We start from the raw sequence: 23,015 nt of genomic DNA, 5'->3' as shown, positions 1-23,015 counted from the left end.
AGTTCCTGCGGTCATTGACTAAAGAGAAGGAAAGTGAAATAATATCAAGATAAATATGAGAGATTTGGAGAAAGGTAAAGATGTATGTATGATTTAATGTATATTATTGGTTTAACTATCAGAATAAAAAGAGGGATGTATTGAAAGTAGAAGTCCTAATTGCAATTTGCTGAAGTAATTACTCTGGATATTTTTGGCCTGTTTCTTCATTTTTATATTTTGCAAAACATTGAAAATCATTGTCTATATTAGACAAATCATGATATTAACTGGAAAAATACAGAAAATAAACGATTTTCTCAAAGCATTAAAATTTGGAGAATGTTTTGAAACCAAGAGCCACCAGAAAAAAACAATCTACCACAGTTTGGTCTTCCTATTGAGGCAACTTAATGCACACTGCTAAACGTTTTACAACAGCGACGGTAGTCTAAAAATGCTTCACTAGATCACAGGAAGATTTCTTTTCAATAAGGCTGTTGTTCTAACTCTTCTTTGTTCACTTTTTACCTCTAATACATACACACTCTGTTTTACATGCACACACACACACACACACACACACACACACACACACACACACACACATTTTCCCTGCTTTTTTTGCAATGTCTTTCCTATCAAGCAGATGGAGCTTAAAATTTCCCCAGCCCCTCACAAAGCTGTTTCTCTAGCAACCTTCCCTAAAAGACTGATTTCCAAACAAGCAAAAATGTTCTTTAAATCTCCTGCTAATCAATCTGGCAGTACAAACTCAAATGATTTTTTTTTTTGCTTAAAAAGAAAAGTAACCAAGTATATATGAAGATGATTTTATCATAGCTATATTACAGAGGTGAATGGGATGATATTATTCTAAACTCATTGCTTAAAAATAATCAACTTGAAAAATCTCAGTTCATCTCCAGTTCAAACCTCAAACCATTGTATCCTTTCTTTCCTCCTGCTGGCAGCTGGTCAGTACATTAGTTGGAGGCAACCACTGATCATCCACAGAGGTTCTAGGAGGCTAGAGTGCTGTTCCTATGCCTGGAAGTGTCTTCTAGAAACAGAGGCTTTTATTTCCTTTCTATGAGTCTCATGATAATTAATTAAATTAGATGGTCACATCTCAAAGTTATTCCTTATTCCAGTAGTTTTGAAACTATCAAAAGCAAATCAGATCTCTAATCAAATCACAGTGACAAGGATTTATTGTGTGTTAGTTTCTTTCTATGATTCAGTTCCAAAATGTACTGCCTGGTTTTAGCCTCATGTGTGATGTTTGGGTTGTCTTAGAATCTCAATAGTTAGAGGGGATCTGAATGAACTATGAGTTCAGTTTTACCATCATTTTAACTTCAGATGATATAAACAGAGAAAAACAAACCAGTCTCAGGATGGTTATTTATTGCTCCTGGATTTGGTCTAATTGTCTTGAAAAGTAGCTGTATAAAAGTATTTCTGTTTACTTAAATTTTCAAATTATGACATATTACATCATTCTCCTCTTCTTTTTCTCCCATACATCCCTTCTTGTTCTCTTTCAAATCCATGATGTCTTTGAATATCAATTGTTACATGCATATATGTTTCTGCCTATATATATATATATATATATATATATATATATATATATATATATTTCTAAATATAACCTGCTCAGTCTGTCTAATGTTACTTGCATATGTTTTCAGGGCTAACCATTTGATATTGGATAACCAATTGTTCCCTTTCAAGAGGAAGACCATTTCTTAGCATTCCTTAACCGCCTGTAGGGTTGTGTTCTCTTGGGATTCCCCTGTCCAGTTTGGCATGCCCACTGGGTGTTGTCCTAATTCAGCTCATGTTTGACCAGTCATCTTCATGAGACTTTATGGGAGTGTTTTCTGACATTAATAGGAGACACAATCTTACAGCAAATTCCCCTATCCTCTGCCTCTTAGAATCTTTCTCCCAATTCTTCAGCAATGTTCCCCAAGCCAGAGGTGTGGGAGTTGTTTTATAGATGTATCCATTAAATTTATACTCCTTTAAAGATTTTTTTATTTATCTGATGTGAATAGTGTTTTGCCTGAATGTGTGTATGTGTCACATATGTGTACAGAGTCTTCAGAGACTATAATGATCCTCGGGGACTAGAGTTAAAGAAGATTGTGAGCTTCCAAGTAGGTGCCAAAATAGTCCTTCTGAAAGAGCAGTAAGTGTTCTTTAATGCCCTTCCCATCTGTTCAGCCACCTAACATGTGTTTTTGGAGACAATGGGTAGGTCTTTGCTAGATCTTCATTTCACAACAGACACACTTGAGTCCATTACCCGTGACATAGCATTTCGTCAGTGTGTGTGTGTGTGTGTGTGTGTGTGTGTGTGTGTGTGTGTGTGTCTACTACTCATTGCTCAGTATCATGGCATATTCTTCTAAAGTCCTTCTACTCAGAGTGGATCTCAGTAGCACCTGTTCTGTCTCCATCTCTGTTGACTTCTTACTTCCTCTCCGTTTTTGGTTCAGATTACCTCACAGCTTGCTACTGTAATATCAAAAGTACTCTGAGAACAGCCTAATTGATGCTATCCCCCTTATAAGTCACCTTTACAAACAGTAATCAACTGGAGCGTTAAGCTTCTGAGTTCTATAGACCTTGGTGTAATGGGGATTTCTTTCTTTGAAGCTGATCTTACTTACCTCTATAGTCTTTGAATCATGCAACCTGTACAAAGATAAAGGACATTTAATGGTAACTCCACCTATTTGAGGTTTTTAAAATTATGAAATAGGATTATCACTTTAAAACCTGCTTTTATTTGGACCTTAAACTCATTCTAAATTAATTAGTCTGACAAATCTTCAAATTCAGAAACCCACAGACCCTTTATTGTATATCTGTTCAATAATACTTTGCTTATCCTGTTCTGTGAGGAACTTCAGGGTTGGAGTCAGGAAGCTATGGTTATATGGGCGGTGGGGGGAGGTTACACTGGAATATTTGTGGAGCTGCTTCTTGTTCTGATTTAGCCACTGCTGTGTGGTCCTCCAAAAGCTGTTCCATTTCTTTGGGTATTAGGCACCTTCATTTCAAGTGCGGTTCCCATTTATGTAATAATGGGACTTACAAGCTGCTGTGAGCCTCCCTTTATTTATAATATAATATAAATTATTTTTAATTGCTTTAACACAATTATATTGTATACCATGGGTGATATTTCTTCAGCACCTGTTTGGAAGAATTAAACATTGCAGGATCACACACACACACACACACACACACACACACACACACACACACACACCACAAATGAAATCAAAGTAGCTGAAGCAGAAGAGAACTTTAAATGCAAACCTTACTGCTTATCTACTAACACAGACCATGGATGCTCTGGTGGCCTCCCCCACATTTAAATTTAAGAAGGAAAGAGGAAAACAGCCCTGCATCTGTTAGTACCCTCGTGTCAAGACAGATTCCAACTTCACCCTTCTTTATTTACAGACCAACTTCTAGGAAATTAATACTGGTGCCTGGGTGTGCTAAGGAGGCTCAGAGCTTGAAAATGAGCGCATTCATGGCAGCTCTAGAGCAATGCTTGGATCTATGCGTCGTCCTTAAGAAATTTCTGCCTCTCCCACATACACCAAACCCCTTGCAACACCCACCCTCACTGCAGCACGGAGAAACAGCCTGGATGTGGGGTTATTACAGAAGTAGCCACTGAGGGGAGCCGGTCGCGGGACTGCCCTCCCACGTTGCTATGACGATGAGACTGGCGGGCAGACAGCCTTCAGAGCTAAGTGCTGGCTAAAGCAGGTGTCAGATTGCGATGAGCTAGGTGGTTCCGGGATCACTCAGAGCCCCAGGAGTGTCTCCAGAAAGTCGGGCTACTATTCTGCTGCATCCCTCTCGGACAGCTCCTTAACTCCTTCGGAACAGGCAGAGTGAAAATGGTCCACCACTCAGGCTCCATTCAGTCCTTTAAACAGCAAAAAGGTCAGTGAGAATTCTCTCCCTGCGGGCACCACATCCCGATCCGATCTGCATTTCCTTGCAGTTATGTGGGAGCATCCTTTTCACCTGTGTGCTGAAGAGCTAAGGGACTCTGTAAAGTTAAGACCCCCTTTTATAGATGTTTCACCTGCCTAGGCGATGAGTCTGATATCCGGAGCCCCACAGAGCTCTGGAGGGAGCAGGATCTGTCTTGTCAGGACTTGTTTGTGTGTCTCTTTAACTATCCTTCAGTGCATTGCAGTGAACTCTTTCAGCAGAGAAGGTCCCCACAGCACCCTAGGGTTTGAAGACTGAAAATTTGGGTGATATTTGCCCCAGTGTACGCTTCTAGTGCCGCTTAAGGTTCACAAGAGCAAAATGCATTACTTTTGCTGAGCTAGGGAAGTCGTAGGATAAATGATTTCGTGGAAAATTCCAGAAGTTGGCCGGTCCCAGATGAAAGAACTCTGTAATTTCCTTAGAAAACTTTATATTTCGCCCCCATGTATGATTCTGGGTTTCCGGTTTTTGTAGTTATTGAGTTTTTCTTCCAGGAACTTCCCAGCATAGCATTTAGCTTTTACAAATTTCTCACTAGTTGCACGGTCAGATCAAGAATGATCATCACTCTTTGTTCTGTTTTCTTACTTATTTAAATGGATTTTCATAAAGCACATTTTTTTGAGAGACACAGATTCTGGGAATTTTATTATCCGATGCATTTATTCAACACTACTGGAATTTAATGAATGAATAATGGTAAATATGTCACATTTGCTTATATGGTTGCTAACATATGTAATTCTGTAGTATTACATTTGTTAATTAAAGAAATTATTATTACTCCTCTTCTGTCACTGCTAGTATTCCTTCTCCAAATGGTTTAGGGTAGATTTTGGCTTTATTTTTAAGCAAAAACCTTGGATAACCCCAGAATAACTTAGTAGGAATTCATTCTTCAGGCATAATATCATGCTGCAAGAGCTTCCAGTCGGGAATTATAATCTGCACAAATTCCCATGCTCTGGTGTCTTTTGAATATATGTTAGAATTGAGGCTGAAGTGAGAGACTGTGGGAGGAGACTGAAATTTGGGCTCCTATGCAGTTCTATTTAAGCTCAAAGATTTCCAAAGAAAATTCAAGAAGTTTCCTTTCTTTACATCATTAAACACGTATAAACATTAGGGACAAAAAGAAAGAAATAGAAACCTTGAAACTGCCTCATCTGGTTATGTTCTAACGCTTTGGGAGACCTGGATATTTGAAATGTGCCCCAGAGTATCCATGTTTTGATTCATGTTATATGCTAGGGAGCAAAGAATCATCAACTTTGAGATTAGTTGTTTTTACTCAAATGAGTGATAAACTTGTTCAATTCATGACATTTCATAATTTCCATTTTATAATGCACCATGAGCTAGTTATTTTCAAATCTCACATTTTGGCACACACAAGAAAAAAACAACTTTAGCAAAAACGTAAACATGAGAAAATGGAGGTCCCCAAAAGAAGCAATAACTTTTAACTAAATGGTTCTAGTTGTGTTTTTTTAACACCACTTTCTTTCATCTGTTTTCCCCCTCCAGTCCCTCTGTCTTCCCTTCTGCCAACCCCTCCATGTCCCTTGTCTACTCTCTAGCTAATAGCCTGTTTTTCTTTATTATTGTTATAAGTAGACATACTCGTGTGTGTGTGTGTGTGTGTGTGTATTATGAATATACACACATTGAGTCTATTTTTATTGTTTGTGTGTTTATAATTCAGGACTGACCTCTCTGTATTAGACAATCAATAAGGGGTGCACCTCTGGGAGAGGATAATTCTTCTCCCAGCAGACATTAGTTGCTTATAGTTCTTTGTCTAGGGGTAGGACCCTGCTAGGAAATGGTAACTCACATTAAGGATCAGCTAGTTTAATTTTTTCAATAGGAAGAAGCATGATGACACTCTGTGTTCCCTCTGACCTGGAAGTGCTTTTCAGTGCTGCTCACCACAACCTAAAGTCAAAGGGAATTCTGTACTGAAATTCTAGAGTCTTAGATTTCAGTCTTGCCTTTGGTGATAGATGAAAAATTTTGGAAAGTGTTTATCTACTTATGATATTAATTTATGTATAATATGAAGACTGTTGATTTCTGACCTTCTGTTCTCCCTCCCTCTACTGATTATACATTTAATGTTAAATATATAAGCTAAGAGGTTTCACCATATTTCCACCCATTCACATAATATAATTTTGATCATGTCATCATCTTTATACTTTATCCCTCTTTCCTATTCTCCTTCCTCTTTCCAGTGTCTTGTACTTCCACTTTAGTTTCATATTTTTCTACTACCTCACCCTCAATTTCCACATATGAGAGAACACACACAATATTTGTATTTGTGGGAATGGGTTTCTAAACTCCTCCTCATGTCCAATTCCATTATTTTACTGTAAACAACATAATTTCATTCATCCATATAATTTGATAATTTCATTCATCCATAGATGGGCACATAGAGTAATTCCATGGCTTGGTTATTGTGAATAATGCTACAACAAAAGTGGGTGTGCAGGTATCCCTACGTTAAACTAAATTTTATCCTTTTGAAAAGAAATGGTATGTCAGGATCATATGGAAACTTTATTTGGGAAACATCCATACTGATTCCCCCTGTGGCTACATCTTTTCTTTTGTTGGATAGCACATGCAGTTAGCAATGTGAAGGCAAAGATTTTTTTCTTCTGATCTAGAAGAAGAAAGTCCTATTTTAATTTCATATTTAGGAAATTGTTTAGTTTAGTGAACCAATTGTGCCATTTATTTTTATTTTATTCAAGTGAATTCAATATCTTTTAAAAAGCATTACTGACCACTCTGAATTGGACAATCAACAAGGAGTCTCATTCATGGAAGAAGCTAATTCTCCTTTCCCCAGGAGTCACTAGTTGCCTGTAGATCTATGTCTCGGAAACACAGAATACACTGTCATCATGCATTAAGACCTAAATATTCATGGATATTGGAGACGTATGTAATTATATATTTGTTAATCAAATACAATCACTGATAATGCTTATTCTAATTAATAAAACCAGTGGAGATGACAGAATAGTTAACTATTAAAAAAAAAAAACAATTGTTAGTCCAAAATCTCCATTACTTGATATAAAGCAGTAGTTTTCAACCTGTGGGTCACAATCCCTTTTGGGGAATCACATATCAGATATACTGTATATCAGATGTTTACAATGTGATTCATAACAGTAGAAAATTACAGTTATTTAGTAGCAATAAAATAATGTTATGGTTGAGGGTCACCACATCATGTGATAAAGGGTCACAGCATTAGGAAGGTGGAGGACCACTGATCTATATTTTTTTCTATTTGTCCTGCACATTAATCTTGCATGTGCTACTGACAGCTTTAATATTAAGTCTGTTAGTGCTTACCTGAAATGAACATAATATCTAATGTACAGTATTATAATAGAACTAAAAATCCGTGTGACAGGTAGTTAGGATCCAAAATTTAGTGACCGATAAAAGACTAATTATTGTCATTTCCAGTCTTATCTATCTTTTTATTGACATAGTAGGCCAATATAAGATGGCCTCAGCGGTACACACACACACACACACACACACACATGCAGATTCATTTCTTTTTCTATTTTTTCTTCATTTGTTTTTGATTTGGGAGAGTATCTTATAAAAACAGTGGGCTCTGGGCATTAGAAAAACTTTTCTTTGTAATAATATCAGTTCCAATCACACATTCTACCTAATTAATTCACTGTCCCCGAGGAAGTTTAAAAAGTTGTCATAAAGAAAATTCAGATGTACAATTAATTTCATACATTAAATATTGCAATGCAGAGAAATGGGATTTATTCCCTCTATATTCAATGCACATTTACATAGCTATTGTTTGCTTTGTGATAGTATTATTCAGAACATTTTCATTCCTGAACATCTTACAAAAAAAATCAACAAACAAACAAACAAACAAACAAATACTCCTTTCCACTGAGAAGTTGATATAGTAAGAAATCTGAGATATCTGCTGTATCTATGAGAGTTGTGGACAAATCTGCATTTTTGTCGGGTTGATTTTTTTTTCTTGATCATGTCCTTTGTGTTTCTAAAAAGATCAACAAGGTATGTTTATTTTTTTTCCATTTAAAATACTAGATTTTTTTGTGAAAATTTTTAATAGATTAAGACATTTTGAAAGTGAGAATCTTCAGCAAATATGAGAAATACAGGTAATTTCCTTATGTATGATGTTTCAAGGGTACATTGGAGTGTTCATGATTGCAGACGACTTGGAGGACACACTTGTTATTACTTTAGCACACCTTGATATAAACACAAGCTGGCAAATTAGAACTGGTTTCTGAGTAAAATCTGACATTGTTCAGTAGACTGATGTGTTGTGTTTCACTGAACTTATGATGGATTAATATGTCATACAGGCATGGATGAAAAAAAAGGGCAATGATAGTTCTGGCTTCTCATGGCTGTTTATTTAGCAATATAGCTACCAAGATATTCAGGGAGGTCATAGGTTACATCAAACACAGGCTGTCTCAATCATCTTGGACTTAATGATCAGTTAAAGCTGTGAGGGTTTCATTAAAAATCCTGTAAATGACATTTGGTTAAACACAAAAATAGTATTTTTTTAAACAATTCTCCAGAATCAGGCATTTTTGTACCCAGATTAGCTATTTAATTATTATGGCTTTAATTTTTATATGAAGATCTGGAGGCTGAAAATAACATGCATTCTCTTTTTCACTAACTAAATTGTTACTGCAAGTACCTATCTGCAAGCCTCTTCTAAATTCAACTTTGTGCTCAATTCCTGCTTCATGACACACAGAGGAATGCTTCTGGGGAATTACACCTACTCTCCAAACCTCTGCTTCTTAAACTTTATGTTTCCTTGGACAACATCTTCAGTATCAAAATATTTCTGTACACTTTAGAAAACAAGAAAAAAAAAGAACATATATATATTGAGAGAAATCTTTTCACCTTTGTGCACTAATTCCCACTGGTATTTCCAGACTGGCCTTTTATTTATGACTAAGGAAAGAAAGACTGTCTCTTGTAAAAAGAATCCTAAGTTTTGTGAGTCATAGATGAAAAGTTGAAGTGAAAATCCTGGTATGACTGGATCTGATATCCAGTAAAAAATTGAGTATGTATACATATGTGTGTGAGAACTGTGGCACCTAAGGGCCCTGCCATCAGACTGGATCTGTGACATGAAATACTTTAATGTAGAGTAAAATAAAATTGATTATGGGACCTGTGTCTTTTCTAGGAAAGATACCTTTTTGTCAATGCTCTAATTATGATGGGCACATATCTCAACAATTGTGTTGAGAACCTGTGTTCTGGTAGCTAGTCTTGCAAACGAATACAATGGCCACCCCATTGTATCAAGTAGGTGTCATGTCTCTTGTTTAATACTGTTACCTTTTAAGCCAAGAGTTGACTTAAATTGCATAGGCATTCATTGTCAGATTAACAGTCCTGGGTGCCATTGTAGAGACTCAAATATGATTTGTTACAGAGTTCCAACTGTGCCCACACAGAACACTTAAGAGCCAACATAACTTTCTTAATAAATGATACCACAGTAATAAGGACCATACTCTTAATATCAAATGTGTTTTCTCTGAGATAGAAGACAGAGGTATGACTTCTGGATAATTCCCAGTCCATGATGCAAAAGTAAATGATTAGTAGCTGGAGTCTTTCTATCTTTGACTGGGGTTTTTGTATACTCTCCTCCAATAATGGAGTCAACTGGAGTACAAACAGCATGTCTCCTGTCCTTGGCAAATCTTTAAGAATGGAGCCTCAGGGCTGGTAGCTGGTGCAAAAATGAGTCCCTCTGCTTGTAGACAGTGATGGAATCTGGTAAGCTGGACTACATGGGTGGATGAGCTTGGCACTGGAAAGTAAGCTTCACAAAGGATGGGAAGCTCTGCATGAGAAGGCTTTTCTACCTTATCATTGTTAAGTGTGGGAAGCACCTGAGTCCCATCAATTTCCAAAACACCTGTCTGTAGCTAATTTCCTTGCTCTACCTGTTTTCTTTATCAATCAGTACATTTCCATGACGAATTTTACTATATTCAAGCTTACTCATTGGCTCTATTAGGCCACTGTCCTTTCTGGGGTCAGTCACTTTGTATCTAAAACAAAATTGTGTGGGACATTAAGAGCCAAATCCTCTGCTCTTGCTTTACTTCAACAGGAACTACAGAAGTGTGAAATTATATTCTAAACTTGGCAGCACATTAGTACAATCAACCTTGCTGTCTCTTCAGCTATTGTCTTTCCTCCTAAATTACACTGCAAATAGAAACTACTTTCAATTGTGGCCTTGACCCAACACTTAGCTATGTAGGAAGCCTGGATCTACTGCAGAATACAGTAAAACGTGAGTCTCCCATCCTCACAACTGAGATCTGCTGACCTATGAATCAGAGGTCTTCTTTGTAGGTTAAAATGAGTGGACATGGAAACTATGTATCTCAAAATATTTGGCAAATGTTATATATTAATTGTTCATACTTATCAGGTTCTAGAAAGTTACTTGATTGACAAAAACTTATCACATATATAACCCATAAAAGCATGTATGTGTTATGGTTGGCTTTGACACAAACACTTCTAGAAGAAAATTTTCAGCATAGTGGTGGTTAGGTATTAAATATATGCACAGATACAGATGAAAAGAGTTCATCCCTTCATAGTAGTTTGAAAATTTTATTTTATCTACTTTTATTCATTTATCTAAATCTATGTGATCCAAACATTTTAATTTCCAAGATTCAAGAATTATCTAGAATTCAATGAAAATCATCAGGCCTTCCAGTCCATTGAATTTAACTTTCATAGAAAAGGACTAGGACTTTGTATTCTTAACAATCAAGCAGAAATGCCTAACAAGTAAGTCCATTTCAGAAACAATAGAAAAAATTAATAATATAACTGTGCAAATGCTGATTTTTTAAATGACTTCAAATGAATTACTAGTGGAAATTATTTCATAGCAAATTTTATAAATTCTAAAAGTTTAGTTGTATACATGCATCACATACCATGCAAACATAATTGTACTGTACTTATAATATTAATAAAAATATTCAATTCTAGAAGAAATGGTAAATTCCCAATCACATATGACCTTTCAAAATTAGTCGTGGGAATATAAACAGCTTAAACAGATCCATAACAAGAAAGGATTGAAGTACTAATAAAAATCCTGTCACTCAACTGGCCAATGAAGTTGGGGCAAAGAGTCATCTACCATAAGGTTGGACTGGAGGTGGGACTGACCACTATCGGGGAGAATCCTCCTAAACCTCTTTGGGTCTAGATCTGAGTTTCTGTGACTGTGCTTCCATGACTATAATGTCATTTACAGTATTGAGATGAGAATGAAAAATTCATGCTCTCAACTCTTTGATGTTCATGTAACCTTAAGAAGCTATTTTCTATTTTTATTGAACTTTTATTCTTACACACTTAAGTGAAGAGGTTTGTGGATATATAAATTGTCAAAATTGAAAAGATGTGCCTTTTCTTTCATTTTATTTTTCTCAGCTCTGACTTTGTTTTTTGCTATTTTTATTACCTCCTTCATCTTTCATCTTTTGTTGGTTTGGTGTGCGGTAAGTTTGAAGGTATATATTTTGATTTTTATTTTACTAGTATCTGGGACTATTTCTTTCCCTGATGCAATATATATTAGATCATTTACATATTTACTTTTTCACTCTTTTTTTCTTAAATGTTTAAATTATGTTTACCCATTTGGGTGAAGGATTGGCAGAGCACATATGTGGAGATCAGATGATTACCAGCAGGAGCACATTCTCTTCTTCTACCATGTGCTCCCAGGACAGAACTCAGCTTCTCAGGCTTAGGGACAAGCACCTTTACCCACTAGACCACCTCGCTGGATTGTTCTACATTACCTTGGTTACACTTATCAATTCAAAAAATGTTTCAATAATGTAGAAGTTATCTCGATTCTGAATGTTGAAAGCATTACCTAAGACACGTGATATATTTTTATTTTGTTTTTGTTTAAAAGGCTGATGGAATCCAGATCTCTTTAAAAAGATATTACTTAGTTCTCTTTTAATTTTGACCATAAAGAATTTTTGCTGAAATTAAATGATTCAGCACATATAAATACTTGTGCAAAACTGTGGTAAGTAGGTGATATGTCTAAGACCATAGTGGCTGATTTCTCATGAAACATTTGAAAAACTAAAATAAATACATTTTTCAATCTTATATACTATAAGGTCTTTATTTGTAGCTAGAGTTTTCCTGCTTTGCCCACAGTCAGGACAAATCTTTGTCACCCGCCAGTCCCACAGCCGCTCAGACCCAACCAAGTAAACACAGACTTATATTGCTTACAAACTGTATGGCTGTGGCAGGCTTCTTGCTAACTGTTCTTATAGCTTAAATTAATCCATTTCCATAAATCTATACCTTGCCACGTGGCTGGTGGCTTACCGGCATCTTCACATGCTGCTGGTCATGGCGGCGGCTGCAGTGTCTCTCCGCCTCAGCCTTCCGCTTCCCAGAATTCTCCTCTCCTTGTCCCACCTACTTTCTGCCTGGCCACTGGCCAATCAGTGTTTTATTTATTGACCAATCAGAGCAATTTGACATACAGACCGTCCCACAGCACTTCCCCTTTCTTTTTTTTAAAAGGAAGGTTTTAACTTTTACACATCTCCAAAGTCAGCTTGGTATATTTGGGAATTTGGGCGTAGCTTCTCTTACTACTTCCTGCTGGAGGGGGGCGCTGTATCTTATGGGGACACAAAGAAAATTTTAGGATCATGGAGTAGTCCTTGAGACCGTATCGTCTGAGCCAGTTGCCTTGAAACAATTCTGGATGTTGGATCATCTGGGCCATGGTGTCATCGGAGACCTTTCAGGTGGTCTTGGCTGGTCAAACCTGATGTATCTTAATCTGGAACAAATCCATAGCCTCTGGCTTTCTGTGGAAACAAAAGCAGAGCCTCCTTTCCAAAGCAACATATCCTTACATCCAAATTTTGAAGTTAAGGTACCTTTAAAACACACATTTTGGCATAACTCAACAGCTTTTGCAATCAAATGTTTCTCTTCAGTTACGAATATCAAAGAGAACATAATCCAGAGTCTCTGTGTGGTAGCCATCTTTATGTGGCTTATGTTTTATATTACCTTGAGCCTATTGCTTTAAACTGCAGCCTTCTAAGCCTGAAACGGTGCTGTGGCTGCTGGCTCCGCCCACTTCAGCTTCCCAACATGGCGGTGGTACGTTTTCCGCCAGCTCTGGGAGCCATCGTGGGTCTGTGCTTTTATCCAAACGGCGTGTAGCCCAGAAACCTCTTTTTTTTGTACTACAAAGGCTAAATCCACCATGCAGCTTAATGTGCCACTTGCAGAGGCCTCATTCCTGCCATACTGCAGATCGAGCGCACACGCCAGGAACCCGCCAGTAACTCAAACCGGCAGCTGCTGCTCATTTGAGAGAGACAATTAGGAAGCTGTTTTTAGCTCCGTTTTAGAATCTTTTCTCAGGTTTTAGGTGGAAACTCTTGCCAACACGTTGGGCGCCATTTGTAGCTAGAGTTTTCCTGCTTTGCCCACAGTCAGGACAAATCTTTGTCACCTGCCAGTCCCACAGCCGCTCAGACCCAACCAAGTAAACACAGACTTATATTGCTTACAAACTGTATGGCTGTGGCAGGCTTCTTGCTAACTGTTCTTATAGCTTAAATTAATCCATTTCCATAAATCTATACCTTGCCACGTGGCTGGTGGCTTACCGGCATCTTCACATGCTGCTGGTCATGGCGGCGGCTGCAGTGTCTCTCCGCCTCAGCCTTCCGCTTCCCAGAATTCTCCTCTCCTTGTCCCACCTACTTTCTGCCTGGCCACTGGCCAATCAGTGTTTTATTTATTGACCAATCAGAGCAATTTGACATACAGACCGTCCCACAGCATTTATTATAAAATTTTAATTCATTATTAATTGTTAATTAAGAATAATTAATAACATGTTATAGAATTTTTGAAGTTGCTAAGGAGGTAGATGCTGTTTTAACTCCTCTTATATAAAGGCAAGAGGCAGGATCAACGTTTGTAAGTGATGGGTATATTACAGCATGGAGAGATGAAAGTTGAATGTTTTCACAGGTTTATATGTAGATACAAACACCTTATGCAGTCAAGTTGTATACATTAAATGCCTTCAAAGCACTTAAAATAGTTGGGTAGCTGGACAAGATGTCACACACCTATAGTCCTAATATTTGGTAGGTAAAAGCAGGAAAATCAGTAGTTCAAGTTCAACCAGGAATGCAAAGTGAGTGTGAAACCATCCTGGGAATAAAGGAAGCCCTGTCATATAAAACTGAAAAGAGCAGGGCGGTGGTGGCACATGCCTTTAATCCCAGCACTTGGGAGGCAGAGGCAGGCAGATCTCTGTGAGTTCAAGGCCAGCCTGGTCTACAAAGCAAGTTCCAGAAAGGCACAAAGCTACACAGAGAAACCCTGTCTCAAAAACAAAAAACAAAACAAAAAAATTAATTAAATAAAATAAAACTGAAAAGAAATGGCAGAATAATGACAAAAGCTAAAAGTCATCAGTATCATCTGTGGCTGATCTGAATTCCTCAGGTATTATGTAATTTATTTGTTAAAATTAATTTCTTACAGAACTACTTGAAGCTAGCTTTTTAAAAATAATATTCTTATTGATTCTTTGAAAATTTTATACCTTTACACTGAGGATCTCTTTTATATTTTATCAGCATCAATTTGACTAGTCAGTGTGTAGTGTTATGTTTTTATTAAATAGATTGATGCTTAATCAAGTAGAAGTTAAATCATTATGCTAAGGTTAATTTTCTTTTTGGTAATTTTTCCCAGAGAAGTATTTCAAACTTTTTCATTCACATTATTCATTTTTATTCTTTCCTAATTTGTTTGAAAGTTTTAAAAAAATTACATATTAACTATTTTCTCCTTGTTTGAAGTTTATAAATTTTTGATTTGTGGTTGGCGAAACTAAGGAGCAATCATAAGCCTGTAGTAGGTGAATGAGTGAATGAACTCTTGATTTTATTTTCTTGATTTTTTTCTATTATTTTATGATACACTTTCTCCAATATTTCCTGAAAGTTAAAGAAATAATTGTTTAGAATTTGCAATAAAATGTCTTTATTCTCTTAATTACAAATGTTTGATAATTTGTCAGGTCTGCACAGATAGGGTCCAAAAACTGAAAGAAGCAGACTTATTTCCCCATGGCTAACCTAGAAGCAGTCACCAATTGTTAATCACTTGCAAAGAAAACTTTAGTTTCCTCCAAGGGAAACTTACTTGGGAAAATAACTACTATTAAAGGTAGGCTGCATGCCCAGCAATAGATGACCAACAGAAAACAAATTAACTGCATCTTTGAAGGTTCCTTATAATGTTCTTTTGAAGGTTCCTTTGAAGGTTCTCATAATGTCAGGTCTTTTTCTTTTTTTATATATTTTGTTCTTTTTAAAATTTTTTTTTATTCATTTTATATACCAACCATAGTTTCCCCTCCCACCCCTCCTCCAGTCCTCCTCCTCCCACTACCCTCCTCCCACCTATCCCCTCATCCACTTTTCCAAAAGAGTAAGGCTTCCCATGGGGAGACAACAAAGCTTGGTACATTCAGTTAAGGCAGGACCAAGACCCTACTTCACCCTGCATCAAGGCTGAGCAAGGCATCTCACCATAGGGAATGGATTCCAAAAAGCCAGCTCATACACCAGGGATAGATGCTGGTCCCACTGCCAGGGGCAAATTTTCTCTTATTTATTAATTTTATTTTATGTTTTCCTTCTCTCCTTTGAACCTATAGGTACTTTGAATGTATATAATGGCTTCCAGTTTATCATTTTTATGAGATTCTTGAGTATGTAAACAAGCGCATCTCTGTGGGTTTTTTGTTGTTATTGTTTTGCTTTGTTTTTTTTCTTTTGTGTGTGTGTGTGTGTGTGTGTGTGTGTGTGTGTGTGTGTATGTGTGTGTCTTCTCTTGGCTTTTTTTCCTTATGCTTGTTAGTTTGTCCAATTATTAGGTATTAGTTTTTGTTTAATACTATTATATTTTTTATCATTATCCCTTAAACGTTTATTTATTTATTTATTTATTTATTTATTTATTCATTTATTTATTTATTTATTTTTTTGGTTTTTCGAGACAGGGTTTCTCTGTGTAGCTTTGCGCCTTTCCTGGAGCTCACTTGGTAGCCCAGGCTGGCCTCGAACTCACAGAGATCCGCCTGGCTCTGCCTCCCGAGTGCTGGGATTAAAGGCGTGCGCCACCAACGCCCGGCTATTTATTTTTTAATGAGAGACAGAAAGAGAATTGATACAGATGGGAGGGGAGGGGAGGAGGAACTAGGAGAAGTATAGGGTGATGAAACAGTAGTCAGGATATATCATGTGAGAAAAAGATTTATTCTCAGAAAGGAGAAAAGTAAAAAAAAAAACAAAAAAAGAAAGGTCATGAAGTTGAGAGGAAGTTGGGGAGACACAGGAATAGTTGGAAGAGGAAACAGGAGGTGTAGAAATAATATAAATGCATCATTCATTCATGTATGAAATTCTCAAAAGTAAAATTTTCACTTAAAAACAAATAAATAAATAAAATCTCAAAATGAGATTTAAACAAATCTTTCTTTAAATTTTATAATTAGTTTAATTTTACATATCAGCCACGGATTCTCCTGTCCTCCCTCCTTCTGCCTTCTTCCCCCCCTGTCCTCCCCCCATCCACCCCCCCCCCCATTTCTATCTCATCCAGGGCAAGGACTCCCCTGGGGATTCAGCTCAGCCTGGTAGATTCAAACAATTCTAAATGAAAACTGCTTCTTCTTAAAACTTTAAGAGCATGATTTTGTAGTTAATTTCCAGTTGACAAATTTACCTTTTTGTGTTCTTAAGGTCTTTCTACATCCTTGCTTTGTTAGCATAATTTTATTATATTTCTATTCTTTCATTCTCATTTTAGCTCAACATTTGGATAGTTGAACAAACAATAAATATATGTTTGACAAATCTGCTCTCATTATGTGGATGACCTGACACCTTTTGGCATCTTTCTTGCAGTGAGAATTTTTTTTTTTTACATCAGAACTGGTAGCATGCTTAGAAATTGTCCTTAATTATTTCTGCAAATTCAAGTTCACACCTAAGTTTTATCCTAGATTCATACTCAAAATACGAGAGTACTTTATAAACCTGTTTGCTAGAAGCCAGAGAAAGACAGGCTAGGTTTCAGAACTAATTTAATCATGATCATTTCTTACAGCCTGGGTAATGGCTATTGTCAGAAACAAGGCATATACAGGTTCCAATGTCTCAGGGAGGGGATAAAGGCACCCAGGTGAATTTTTTTTTTTAAATTTTGTATGTTAAAGAGAACATTAGATTATTAGAGGTACTTTTCATTTCAAGTATATGATGACATTTTACTGTTCCAAGCTTTCTCCTAAACCATAGCTGTGAATAAAATCAGAACTGCATTGAGTCAACCAATTTTTTATTGTAACATTTCCAATAAAACATCATTGTATTCAATACAGAAATGTGTTTTCACTGCATTTTGCAATATGATTGATGGTGCAATTATAATGATTGTTGAACTGTTGCTTATGCTTCTCTGTTATGAGTGCCAGGTATGAAGGACTAGAGGACATTTGCACGTAATATATTTACAGCATGGGAGAAACACTGGTAATTTTCAGATTGCTAATGCCAGCTGCCAAAGTTCCTTGCTGTTATTATGATATACAAGCTCATATTTGCAAAATATTGTTCCAAGAACGTTATCTATGTCCCAGGTGGGAGAATGGTAGTCCCTTACAAACTGTCAGTATACTGCAGTCTTTACTTTTTTATTTTTATTTTTTTATATTCCAGGTGAGGATATTATTTTTTTAGGAACAGCAACCCAATTAATTAATCTGTGTATTTGGTTGTATTCTGGTTCTACTTGTAGATTTTAAAATCTATTCTATTTTTTTCTAAAATGCCTCTTTTATTGTCTCTTGCCTCAAAAAATATATTTGAATGTAGCGTTATTGCTATTAATTCTTTAAACATCCTCAGCATCTGATTCACAGATTTGGTAGAGTTGCATATTATGTCTCTACTTGCTGTTTCCTTCTTTGATTGTGAGTTTATATCTTGACGGTTACAATTAAATGACTTCCTTGTCTAATGCCAATGACATCGCATTCTTCATGCTGCTGTGTTTCTCCATTCAGATGAGACTCAAATGTTCTCAAGAGAATATACTGGAAAGCTACAGTTAGTACTATGAATTTGCCAAACTTAATTTTTGAAACAAACTGAACTCTGTATGCTTACAGAGTCAAGTATCCAGTTTGAAGTTCTTTGCGTTTTATTTCTTATCATCACGGTAACTACATAAAATAGATGTGGTTTTCCGTGTAACTGAAGATTTTAAAGAACAGGAAACCTAGTGAAGATCAGGATGTTCCTCATGGACTCTCTAATACTTCTATGCCTGACCTTGAATTCCCTCTCATTTAATTTTGCAAGCCAATTTATCTTAATACAGTGACTAGCTGAAAGCAAAAGTTGCTGATTTTTAAGCAGATGGTCTGGTGACAATTACAAAATCATCCCAACAAGAGCTGACCCCCACTAGAGTTATTTTGCCACTGATATAAATAAATGAATACATGTGCATCTTGTATATGCCCATAGTATCAATTTACCTCATAAATCAATTTGATCTTTAGGGAAAGGAAAGACCTTTCTGTTTAAGGCAGGATTATATTGCTCAGACTCCATTCTATGATTTAGGAACTAGACCAAAAAGTGAAATTATACATCTCCCAGGGGGGGAAAAAAGGAAGATGAGAAAAACAGAGGTTAGGAAACTACCTTTAAACATGATGTGTTATGACTGAAAACAGCATAAAGAAGCCAGTATGGTGCTGTACAACTTTAAAATTAGCACTCAGGAAGCTGAGGCAGGAGGATTTAAAGCCAGGGAAGCCTGAGAGTATACAGTAAGAACTGTCTGAAAATATAAAACAGAAAAACATAATAAATACAAAGGAGAGAAAGAGAGGGAAGGAAGAAGGGAGGGAGGGGGAGATAAAGATAGGATGAAAAGAAGGGAGGTAGAAATGAAAGAAGGAAGAGTGAAGAGTTTTACAATCATAACACAGGTGTTTTTGTCCCCATCAAAAATTTAGAGAGGACATATCTATACAAGCAAATACATTCTCATTTATTTGTCTACTGCAAATGAGAGATATTTGACTCTGAATCAACAGAACTCTTGAACACTGGAAGGTCATGAATGTGCATATGTGAACACAGTATACTGGGGAAGGTAAAGGCATGTAGTGATTATTCAAATTCTACAAAGAAATCTTAAAAAATATTCCCAAATCAAGTCGATTTGGAAATGTTTCAAGGTCAAAGGATCCATTCAAACATCTAAAAATAACATATATAAATATAAATATATATGTATATGCATGCGCACGTGCGTGCGTGCGTGCATGCGTGTGTGTGCGTGTGTGTGTGTGTGTGTGTGTGTGTGTGTGTGTGTGTGTGTTTCTGTGTAGTTTTCAATGCATCCAGGGAGTAATTTCCCCTCCCTCCACTCTTCCCAATTCATCTCCACCTCATCTCTCCCCCAAATCCATACCTCCTCCATTTCCCTTTTGAAAAAAAGCAGGCTGCCCAGGGACATAAACTGAACATGACATAATGAGATACATAAACTGACCATGGCATAACAAGTCTAGGCACAAACCCTCATATCAAGACTGGATGATGCAACCCACTAGGGCAAAAAGGGTCCCAAGAGCAGGCAAAAGAGTCAGAGACACCCCCACCCCCACTGTTAGAGGAGTCCCATAAGAACACCAAGCTGACCATCATAACATATGTGCAGAGGATTTAGCACAGACCCATGCAAGCTCCATGATTGTTCCTTCAATTTCTGTGAGCTCCTAGGATCCCTGTTTAGTTGACATGTGTGGGTCCTGCTCTCCTTGTTTCCTCGACGCCTCTGGCTCCCACAATTCTTCCTCCATGCATTCAAATTTTCTTGTTTTCATTAGTCTTCCCATTGTCATCCTCTCCCTTTGCCTCCTCTTACTACTCCCCCTCATACTTCACCCCGCGAGTCTTCCCTGGCACTGCCTTTTAAAACTGTCTTCACTTCAATCTGAGAGCTCCAAAGCTAGAGCAAATAACATATTGTTGTGGGTTATTTTTTTTTTATTTTTCTGTTTAAAATTGAAAACATTCTGTCAAATACCAATGTTTTGTTCTTTTTTCTTTACCTTTGTTTTAACACCCATTACTAATTTTTGATTATTTCCTCAATTTGACTCTCTCTCCCTCTTTCTGTCTTCTTCCTTCCATCTTTCAGTTCTTTCTTTCTTCCTTTCTTCCTTCTTTCCTTTCTTTCTTTCTTCCTTCCTTTCTTTCTTTCTTTCTTTCTTTCTTTCTTTCTTTCTTTCTTGTTTCTTTCATCTTCTGCTTAACTTTATTATCTCTTTCCTTCTGAAGGTACCATAAATATATACCACTTTTGCATGGTTTAACCTTTTTAAATTCAATTTTTATTTTTTGTAAATTTCATATATTTTTACTGTATTTACATCATTTTCATCACCTCTCCCCACCTCCCGCTACTCCTGTACCCCCTTTCAAATTCATGACCACTTATTTAATGCTAAGTCACTTTAATGTTGCTCATATTTGTATGCATTTAGGGCTGACAGCTTGGCATTTGGTAGCCTATCCCGAAGGCTTACCTCTGGAGAAATCTCATTTTCTTTCTCTAAAATGCCATTAATTGATTGTTGCTCTTCAGGTAGAGTAGGGCCTTGTGAGATTTCCCTCATCCATGGTGGTGTTTCAATTGGAATTGCTATTGTGCAGGGCTTGTTTGGACTAGCTTTCAGTATCCGAATATGCTGTGCCAGTTGTCAAGTAAGAAAACAATGAATAGTGTTACACAACTGTAAAATCTATGGACCACATCAATCACCAGCTCAGAATGGTATCTCCAATGTTATAATAGTGGCACATACCCAGGGAGTGTGGTGATATATTGTGTCCCCCAATATATTGTGCACCCAAATAAAGCTTATCTGGAGACCAGAGGAAAAAGCCAGCCACTATATTAAACATAGAAGTCAGGCAGTGGTAGCACACGTCCTTAATCCTAGCATTCGAGAGGCAGAGATCCATCCAGATCCCTGTGAGTACAAGGCCATACAGAGCCAGGTGGGTGGAACACACCTTTATTCTCAGTGCTAGTTAACCATAGAAGTCTGGAGGTCTGTACAGACAGACAGGAAGTGACAGAGCTGAGCAGAAAGAGGAAGTGATGTAGCTGGGCAGAGAGAGGAAGTGAGATGACAGGGACAGAAAGAATATAGGCCTGAGTATACAGGAAGTAAGTCTCTGTCGCTGGCTGAAGATTTCTAGTGGCAAGAATGTGGCTGGCTTCTTTCTGCTTCCCTGATCTCTCAGCTTTTACTCCAATATCTGGCTCCTGTTTTTTTTATTAATAAGACTGTTCAGAAATTCGTCTTACAAGGGAGTAACCAATAGTCATCTAACTGGGCTTAAGCGCTCTCCACATAAGAGAATTCATGCCTGGTACTATTAAAAACCCATAGCTAGTGATGTCATGGACTTCAGAAGAGAACCTACTACTGCCATTTTCCTAAGCCAATATAACTTCAAACTGCACTCTCAATACAAATCCATAAACCCACAGACATACACTCATACCCACAGATCAGTGTAGCTCTCATCCCTCATCAAAGAACTTCCTTTTTCAGCAGATGGTGATCATTGCAGAACACTACAGCTAAACTCTTATTTTCAACAAGGTCTGATGTTTCACTTAGGAATATCTAACAAATTAAATTTGGAGGGGGTGGTGGTGTGGAGACAGGGTTTCTCTGTGTATAGCCCTGGCTGTCCTGGAACTTTCTCTGTAGGCTAGACTGGCCTTGAACTCACAGATATCCACTTGCTTCTCCTCCCAAGTGCTGGGATTAAGCCACCATCGCCAACACCAGTTGAATTCTTAAGACAATCTTTTGCCATATTTAGATCTATTTTCTTTTTGTCTACTGTAATGCTGCATATAAGACAACATCATCCATTGCTGCTTCAAAAGACACGGAGCATTCACTTGATTACTGTTATTTTCTAAACTGGAATGTGTCCCTAGTTGGGTTCAATGCTGAGTCATCCTGTGGGAGTTAGCTGTGGCTCCTCAAAGCATTTCAATTAGTCAACACCAGCATGTGTCTTTCTTGTATACTGCTGATACCCTAAAGACAAAATGAAATTAAAAGGACGAATTTTCTCTTCTCTCCCTCCATCTAGTCAAGCTGCACTCTTCATGTTAAGACTAAATCTCTTCTTGAACAAAAATTAAATTGTCCTATAACATGAAACTTAAATGGTCTTATTAATAAGAAAAACCCTGAGCCAAGTATTGGGGTGAATGCTGAAGGATATGAGAAGCAGAACAAGCTACAGCTTCCTCCCCTCACCAATTCCTCAGCTGATCTTGTTTCCTCAGACTAGACGCTCTGTGTCCTCATTCTAATGAATCTCAGCTGAACTGCTCCTAAAAGCCTAAAAGCTCAACCGGTTTCCTATTTCCTAATTTTCACACATTATATACCATTTTGCTTTCTGCCATCACTTCCTGGGATTAAAGGCTCACTTCCTGGGATTAAAGGCTCACTTCCTGGAATTAAAGGCATGAGTCACCATGCCTGGCTGTTTCCAGTGTGGCTTTGAACTCACAGAGATCCAGGTGGATCTCTGCCTCTGGAATGCTAGGATTAATGGTGTGAGTGCCACCATTTTCTGGCCTCTATGTCTAGTGGCTGTTTTGTTCTCTGACACCAGATAAATTTATTAGAGTGCACAATATTTTGGGGAACACAATATCAC

At 37.2% G+C, this 23,015-nt stretch overlaps 1 protein-coding gene across 1 annotated transcript in view; it reads left to right on the top strand.

Moving 5' to 3' along the window:
* Positions 1–3,641: 3,641 nt before the first annotated feature.
* LOC143272954 (anoctamin-3-like) overlaps positions 3,642–23,015 on the top strand; it is a 282,163-nt gene continuing 262,789 nt past the window's right edge. The window contains exon 1 of the mRNA XM_076570270.1: positions 3,642–3,960. Coding sequence (XP_076426385.1) covers positions 3,915–3,960 — 46 coding nt within the window. The 5' untranslated portion in view covers positions 3,642–3,914. The remainder of the gene's footprint in view (positions 3,961–23,015) is intronic.

This window comes from Peromyscus maniculatus, chromosome 4, assembly GCF_049852395.1.
Source record: "Peromyscus maniculatus bairdii isolate BWxNUB_F1_BW_parent chromosome 4, HU_Pman_BW_mat_3.1, whole genome shotgun sequence".
Taxonomy (NCBI): domain Eukaryota; kingdom Metazoa; phylum Chordata; class Mammalia; order Rodentia; family Cricetidae; genus Peromyscus; species Peromyscus maniculatus.
This window is presented reverse-complemented; position numbering and strand designations above follow the sequence as displayed.